The 8,905-nt window shown below is 34.3% G+C and overlaps 1 protein-coding gene across 2 annotated transcripts in view; it reads right to left on the bottom strand.

Moving 5' to 3' along the window:
• LOC110115091 (origin of replication complex subunit 3) overlaps positions 1-8,651 on the bottom strand; it is a 40,107-nt gene extending 31,456 nt beyond the window's left edge. The window contains exons 1-8 of one of the 2 annotated variants that reach the window (XM_028696647.1): positions 8,502-8,651; positions 8,227-8,420; positions 4,168-4,330; positions 3,355-3,526; positions 3,075-3,275; positions 1,538-1,703; positions 1,242-1,411; positions 989-1,119 (exon numbers count right to left, since the gene is read on the bottom strand). In XM_028696647.1, the coding sequence (XP_028552480.1) occupies positions 989-1,119; positions 1,242-1,411; positions 1,538-1,703; positions 3,075-3,275; positions 3,355-3,444 (758 nt within the window). In that variant the 5' untranslated portion in view covers positions 3,445-3,526; positions 4,168-4,330; positions 8,227-8,420; positions 8,502-8,651. The remainder of the gene's footprint in view (positions 1-988; positions 1,120-1,241; positions 1,412-1,537; positions 1,704-3,074; positions 3,276-3,354; positions 3,527-4,167; positions 4,331-8,226; positions 8,421-8,501) is intronic. The other variant, XM_028696648.1, reaches the window with a different exon arrangement.
• Between the last annotated feature and the right edge of the window lie 254 nt (positions 8,652-8,905).

Consider the following 8,905-nt stretch of genomic DNA (forward strand, 5'->3'; position numbering starts at 1 on the left):
ATCATAGGTATGGAGAACAGCGGCGTGAGAGTAGTTCACCAGCTACAACTGGCTCATGTTTATAGAACCTGACAAATAAGTTTGGATACGTTTGGAAAATGTTGTATCAATTTGTTGATTAACTCGTATATCCTGATCATGACTATATAAATTATGTTTTAATATGTGTTAGCTAAACATTTACAAGATTAAAATACTAGTTAATGAGAATTGAAACACCAAAAAGAAAAATAAAGTTTAATCTTAGGTACAAAGACTAGAAGAAAATGAAATTTATTACTTGACAAAGCGAAATTTAAAAAAGTTTATTTCAAAGCATGTGAGTCAAATAAAGCAGTAATACTTCCCTTCAATAAAAAGGAGAACTAGGAATAAAGTCTGCTGCTGTTTTCAAATTTTTGGTTTCATTAGACAGTTTAATTAACCTATTTCCAATATATATCCGGATCGTAACTACTTAAATTGACTAATTGAGCAGAGACAATGTAAGCTAAACGCTTGCTAAGTTTCAACCATTTTACATTAAACATGTTGCAGAGTCAAATAAAATACTCCAGAGTATAAAGATTAACCAATAATGATCCACATTAATTTCATGTTCAAATTCCTGTTGCAGGAATGTGATTATGAATGAATGCTTGTACTGTTGCAAGCATGGCATATACAACAACAGAGTAACTTAGATAAGGACAATTACAGAATTGACGCATGAACTATAATTGCTTCCACCATAGTGAATAACTCAACCAGGAGTTAAGAGTATTATTTAATTCATTCTTGTGCATTTTTTATTAAAGGCAATAAAAATAAAAGATTAATGAGATAAAACACAACTTTAAGGTAATTCTGACTCGAGATGATAAATCATATCGTATACCTTGTGATTCCAAAATTATCGCTAGGATAAAATATATAGTTGATTTTGTACAATAAAACTGCCTCATAGCTGCTCTTGAAAGCTTCAATCACGATAGATATTCCTACATACCTTAGCATTTTAATAAAATCAGCCAGGACTGCACTATCACATCGTTCCATGTCTTCAATTATAACAGCAATTGGCTTATCATAATTCTCATCTTTGCAATACCATGAGGCTATTAACGGTACATCAACAACCTATTAATTGCAGACAAATTATAAAAATAACAAATATCACAATTCTTGCTTGCTTACAGAGGAAAACTGGCTTCATATATATTTGATGAAATTAGCTCATTGCAATGTACGCAAGCTCTTACATCCGAAGCCTCTGGAACAAGTTGTTTATATAAACTTCTTAGGCAACTTCCTATACCACACTTTGTGGAGATATCCAATGCTGAGAGAAAAGCTGCATGACACCCATTAGACTGCATATATCCTTTGAGATCTTGAAACATCAGCATATCATCAACAAACTCAATATTCTCTGCAAAATTTTAGTCCATCCATCAACAAATCAGTCATTGCTTTCTCATAACCTAACCATATTTATCGTATTCTATACTTCACATATCAGTATCAAAAATAAAAAATTCCAGCAAATACAGCTTACTTGTAAAGATCAGCGCCGCTGGTATTCTTTTACATGTGGCCCCTGCTGCTATCGGATATGGCTTCATCATATGAACAGGACTAGCGGATCTGATGGTGGAGAACGATTCAAAAACCCACTGGCGTATTTCCTCGAACAAAGTAAGGTTGATCTCCCTTAAAACTTCCTAAAATATAAAAATAAAAACTTGTAGAAACACTAAAGCACAATTTGGCACAGGGGTTAAACTGAAAAAACCACCACAAAATGGTATTTTACTCATCATGATTATCATTTTTAAGCTAAGACTGTCTTTCCTAGCTTTAGAGAAAAGTAAGTGTAAGTTAAGGGCTTGTTCAATTGCCTATCTAAGCTAATGGAAGATAAGCAAAATTAAAATGGGCTTGAAGCTTAACCTGTGTTAAGCCATTTGATTGAAGAAAAATTTAAACTTCAAATGATCTTGTGAAGTTTGCATCTTTTTTTTTTTTCCTTTTTTAGCTGTGGCTTGGCCTGTACGTTGAATTCATATTTTTAACAAACCAATAATTCCTTGCCGATTTAATAGATGTATTCATAACTACAATGCAAATATCAAGCATTTCAAAGCAAATAAGTTGATTAAGTCATTAATAAATAAAAACATTACAGTGCCACCTACTCATAACCAGTGTGGTCTACCCTATTGCATTTACAAATATGCCATAAGTAAGGCAATCAACGAAGAATGGATACACAACTAATCTATAGATACAACATAATTCCTAAAACATATTATCAAAATAACTATTGGCTCATGATAATAACAAATTGCAATTCAAGTTTATAGTACAGATAGAATGAACTACACATTCACCTGTTACAATATCATTACTTAACATGTTTATCTACATTCAAATAGACTTAGAACAAAGCTTGCAATACACGCCAAGATTAGAACTCTAATAAAAAGGAATTCACAACTCTAATATTGGAAAGTTCAAACGGTCTGACCTGTATCAACGGAATGATCATATAAAAAGGCCAAAGCCCGTAAGCATGATATGACATTTTGAAATAATGGTCATCAAGAATAAGTAAGAAAATGAAAATAAGAAATATAAATGTCAGCATCATTTTCATGTAACCGTTATGCTTATTTTTTTAATTGATTTTTTCGTGCAATTGATTAATAACCCGTGTCTTAAATTAGCATCTACTATATTGAGTTTGTTGATATAATTGAATGTAAATGTTTCTTTTAGCTCAAATGATCAGCGTCATATTTTATATTCATTCATTGTATATTTGTCTTTAAGTTATAATTATTTATTTCATTGAGCTTATAACTCATTCGATGCTATATATAATAGGAATATTATCGATACGATAGAGCCAAACTACTTTTCACTCATTCAATTCTAACGAGTTTAATCAGGATGAATGGTGACAATTATGTCTTCTGAGATTGTCTGCTTCAGTTATGCCTCATAATTACACAGAAGGGGTTTGAAAATGGGGCATGACATTTAAGAACATTAAAGATGAAGAGAGAGGGATGCACTGAAGAGTAGCTGACCTTGACAGTAGAATTGATCTTCGACCAAGTATTTTCAAAGGCTTCTAGGCGAAGCTGCTCGTAGATAGCATCATTCTCTTCTTGCGTGTCTTTAATTGGAGAAGAAAGCAACATATCAATCTTTCTTTTTGTTCTCCGGTATGTTGAGGAGCTTTTTCTTTCGCATTTCCGAGCCGGTGCCTTGTGGAGAACAAAGAAATGCTGAATGTAAGAAAGAAACATTAAATATTTTAAAAACTAGGAACTTTAAATGACGAATGAAGAAAAGATACTGGAGTACCTGGAGATTGTTATCGGAGACATCAGATGCATTGGATGTAGAGATGGGAGAAGAGTGAAAATCACAAGTAGTGGAAGGAGAAAGCGCCATTGTTGGAGGAGGACATACAAGGTTAGGGCTTGGGCCTCAGTTCCCTCCAGTCCCAATCCTCAACTATAGTTGGCCTTTAAACCTGTCGAATTCGAATCAGGTAACAAACTCAATTCCAATATCTCTTAAAGGAAACAAACCAGCAGGCAAAGAGACAGAAGTGTAAATGAGGGGATTCAAGGCAAATTATTTTCAACTTCTATTATGTTTTGCCACAATAAAGAGAGTTTTATATGGATGCACATTTGGAGTGCTTGATGTTGTCCTTAAAGTTAGCTGTGAAGTTGCAGTGAGAAAATTTGATGTCAGAAAAAGCTGTTGCTGAACCCTTTCAGTTGTCCGAAAAAATTTCCAATTGTTTGGGTGATGTTTATAAACCAGAAACTCTAGTGTTTAGATGATTGCTATCTCAGTGTGAAAAAACATGTTATATGCACCTCATTTTTCATGTCTTTAGCATAAATGTTCGATATATTTCTAGTACCTACAGTGAGGCAAAAAAACATAAACTTGATTAATGCATAATAAATGCATCAAGAGCACCACAAAACAGTATGGAGACCTGAACCATGAATCTCGAGACCAAAAAAATCCAGGAATGATTCAATGCCTACAGAGACCTAACAAGAGCACTTGGATAACAGTTTTAGAAAATACTCATAAATGTTGAGACAAAAAAACAAGTGCAAAACTGATTTTATTCAAGGAATCACATATTTTTACCGCTCTTTATTTAACGTACGTCTTCTTCCGCCTCCAGCTCCTGGACTCGCGAGAAGGAGGAGGCCGCTGGTGTTATGCATCACAAGGTAGAAGAGACTACCGGAGCATCGTGTCGCACTGAGGAGTCGATTGTATCGCCTTGAGAAATCCGCTGCTGGAGCTCCTGATCGGAAGAGAGTGTAGGTAGGTAAGTAAAGCACAACCCGTCAGAGAACCGCTAGATGGAAGTGTAATTGATGGTGTATCGCCACTCGCTAGAGGGGGCGCGCAGGAAACCTAGGAGTTTCTTCTGATAACTAGTTTTATTGCACGTGCACAAAGTGCACGTTGCTAAAATTTAAAAAAAAATATTAATAAAAAGATCAAATTATTGTATGAAATAAATTAATAAAATTTGTGTTATTCTTCAAATATACTCATTTAAGTAAAATAAAAGATCCGAAGAAAAGTTTATGTATAATGTGAGGGTTCCCAACCAATTTATTTTTTTACATCAATATATCATGTGTTAGAAGACTAAATTTGTTAGTCAAAACTTTAAAAAAAAAACATTAAGAGAAATATTCAAATCAACTGGCGGGTAGGCAAACAAGGTAACTCATGATAAAAATCCTAATATTTCAAAGCAACACTGATACTGTGAAAGAAATTTAATATCAGCGATGGCAACATACATATAAGCCGTAGACAATGAGTGATAAGGATGTCTTCAAGTGTTAAGGATTGCATATTTTTATGAAATAAATAAATAAATAGTTATACAAGTTAAGCAACACGAAAGCCTTCCAACTGATGTAATAAACAAGGAAGAAGGAACTCATACAAGGTCAAAGTTACAGATAAAATTAACGAAGAAATTTTTTCATATGCAAGCATTAAATTGGTCTATCAAACAAAACAACCGACCGATCCTGCAATACCTATGGACTCAGGTGACAGCATTTGCCTAGATAAGGCCCCATGGCTCATGGAATCTGATTTAATAGAATTTAGGACATTTCATTGTCATACTATGTATGATCTTTTCAGAAATGATCCCATAGAATAGACGCAAAAGCCTCAGACAGAGAAATTTCGATCAGCAAACTCATTGCCTGAATATCTATCTCGATCACACTTGCCATTGTTGCTGTCAAAAGCTTTATTTGCTTTTAAATTGTAAACGTTCATGAATCTAAAACAAAAACTGGAAAAGGAATGTAGCTGTATCTGATATTTCTTCGACACTGGTGCTATGAATAGAGGATAGATCACAACGTGATTGGTCAGCCAATTTTAGTTACCCTCGTTTGGATCATTTTCAAAGGCCTTACACACGAACAATAGATCTCAATACTCCCCAGGGCATGCACAATTACCTGGAGGATTTCACATCTAGTACTTTCTACAAATGTTATGTAAAGTTACAACAAAAAGCATTCAACCAATGCAAAAATCTAAACCCGATTGCAAAAGGAAGTTCATTGCAATTCCAATAGTGATATATAAATGCAAGTAGTGATCATGCACTATACCAATGTCAGCTACACTGCACGACAACTTAATTTATTATCCATTAACATGCAAAGATTCAACACTTAAATACAAATTCAATAATATTCTGAGAAGCAAAGTAATAAAATAAAACAAAAAATCTGGACTCAATTCCATAATTTCATGACTCATCCAATAGCAAAATAAATGCAATCAGTGGCCATGCTGCACCATACACGCTGCAATGCATTGCAACTAAAATTATGCACAAACATGCAATCTAATAACTCACAGTTTGTCAGTGAAAAACCCCAATGTTGATGTTTTACTCTATATGATTGCACAGTTGGATGAAAGTAATATTGCTACCCAGGACAATTATAATCTCATTGATATACACAACAAAAACAGTCTGAAATGCGATCTCAGGAAACAATTAATCCATCAAATAGATTTTCAATGAATTTTAACAGCATCATCCCCCATGTTGGTCGGCAATGGAATCTAGAAAAGTATTTACTTATGGTTTCTCGTAATTATCAATGATCATGTTTCCACGGGTGGCGGATAAACTACCAAAGAAGCCAAATAAACTTTTACATTATAATCACAAAAAAGAAAGGGTGTCCACGCTGCTTCATGAACCTCATTAACACTCAGGAGCTGTTTGGTATTCTACAATAGGCAAGATTTATGCAATATTTAAGTTAAATCCTGCCAACCAGAATTTCAGGAACCTTAAATCAATCAAACAGATTTCAATGAATTTTATCAGCATCATCCCACGTTGGTGGGCAATGAAATCTAGAGAAGGATTTACTGGTGGTTGCACATAATTATCAATGATGACGTTGCCACTTATGGTGGATAGAGTACCAAGGAAGCCAAAGAAACTTTTACATAATAATCAAAAATAGAAAGGATGTCCATGCAGCTTGATGAACCTCTTTAAAACTTAAGGGTGGGTTCTTTGGTATCCTATAATAGGCTGGATATATGCAAGATATAACTTAAATCCTGCTAAACAAATTTTGGGAACTTCAAATCAAAGTGTTTAGACAAATGCATTCTCAGTTATCAATATTTTTATGAAAATCACACTAACAAGGAAACGTAAAGCAGCAATAACAAATATTTTTCCCAAAAACCAAATAATTACGTAGGTTGCTTGAAGCAAATTTTAACACATGATAATTTTATGCATATGAGCAAACATTTTGATTGTCATCATAATCATTAACCTCATCCCAGTTACTGAGGAATGGCTTTATGAATCCTCATCTCAGTTACTGAGTTCATCATGAGAAATACTTACAATCAATTTTAACTCTGGTTACCCTGTACTCGCTTCATTTACTGAATCAGATTTTTCATACCTCAATTCCAAAGAACTTGTTACATTTAAACCAGCACCATTTTGTAGCTTCCTAATAATGTCTCCATTGATTAAAAAAAAAAACGACCCAATAAATAACACTAAGTGAATAAGCCAAATATTGCATACAATAAATCATAACATACATGACACCAATCATAATATTTTAATAGGAATCCTTCTTCATATATGACCTTTCCTTATCATAAGTTGGTGTTTGATCCTTGCTCAACTTTAAATGTCGTACTAGAGGTGTAAAAACTGATTTAAAAGCTTTCATAACAAACCTATCAATAATCTTCTTGATGCATATTCCTTATAAGAAGAACAAGGCTTTTTTTTTCTAACTGGATGAACTCCATTACAAGAATTTTCTTGGCATACTAAGATATTTTTTAGAACTCCATTTAAAGAAAAGCCTTCCATATGGTGATTTCTTTTAAAACAAAAATTGCAAGTGATATATCATCAATTGAGAGTAAAAGATATATAGTGCCACTAATCTTTTCAGATTTCATATACACATAAGAATCATAATTGTAATGAGTGAAACCGATATCAAGCGTGCTTGAGATGGTTTGTTGTGTCCAATTTTTAATACTTCGTTTCCATTTTATTTTAGGATGGTTAGAGAAAATTTTGACTTCACGAACTTTAGGGCATTCATGATCCCAGATAAACTACCTATGTGGAATGTTTGCTTGATTCATGTGAGGCTCCAATGAACTTTGAGAAGTTTGGCATAGACCATCCATTGGTAAGTCAACAAACTGCCTGTGATATTGATTAAACCTGAATAAATAGTAAGCCATATGCAACATTTTATCCATCTTCATATCAAATGGCACAAACCCCAGCATAAAAATGCATGGCAAGTTAAAGATCAAATAATTGCTCCTTATCCCTCTGAAATAACCCCTCTATTCCTTTGGAAGAAAAGAATAAACATAAAGAAAAGGGACGTGAGGAAAATCAAAGCTTAATCAGGGACAAGGTTTATAACCTTGAGTGTTGACATTCAATTTAAGATTTGCTATGAGAAATAAAATAGAAAAATATTAAGCACAATTCAGAAACAGAAGCATGACGTGATAAATGCAAAAGCAGAAAATGAAGACAACTACATCAGTGATGGAAGGAAATTGCGATATTTGGAATAGTAAAAAATAAAATGGGCATAATAATTGGTATTCAATATCACAATTTAGTACCTTCAAATCAGGTTACCAGTGATCCAATGTTGTCAGAGCACATGGCATGATCCTTTCTGATGATGCCGATGGCTTGTAGGTGCTTTCTATGCAACGTATGCAGATGTAAAATGCTGAGTTTCCCAAAAGGTTAAGATGATGTAACGACTTTTTAGTTTTCATTACCTTCGGAGCCTAACTCCCGACGCAGACTTCTGAGCAACGAAGGCCAAGAAGCAGCGACTCCGACAGTTGAAGAAGCGCGTAAGGAGAAAATGGAGAAAAAAGAATGTTACCTTCGCAGCGAACTCCCGTAGTGACTTCCGAGCCAACAGGAACAGGAACAAAGAAGGCTTGACAATGATCATTACCTTCGCAGTGAACTCCAGAGGTGACTTCCGAGCAACGAAGCAAGAAGCAGTGACTCCGACGAGACCAACGAAGGCGAAGCAGCGACTCCGACAGGACCAACGAAGGCGAACAAGCAGTGACTCTTTCTTCACGCGAAGCCTAGTTGGGGCAGTATCCGAAGTATCCGAAGGGACTCGAGGCCCAGGGCAACGAGGCGTTCGTTTCAGATATACTCATATACTTGACGTGAAACAGGTCTCAGAGTTGTTTATTAATACATTAAATAAATAAGTTATAATTATTAATTAATTATAATTAAAATAATTAAAATGAAAGATTGAAATTTATA

Source organism: Dendrobium catenatum, unplaced genomic scaffold, assembly GCF_001605985.2.
Source record: "Dendrobium catenatum unplaced genomic scaffold, ASM160598v2 fragScaff_scaffold_798, whole genome shotgun sequence".
Taxonomy (NCBI): domain Eukaryota; kingdom Viridiplantae; phylum Streptophyta; class Magnoliopsida; order Asparagales; family Orchidaceae; genus Dendrobium; species Dendrobium catenatum.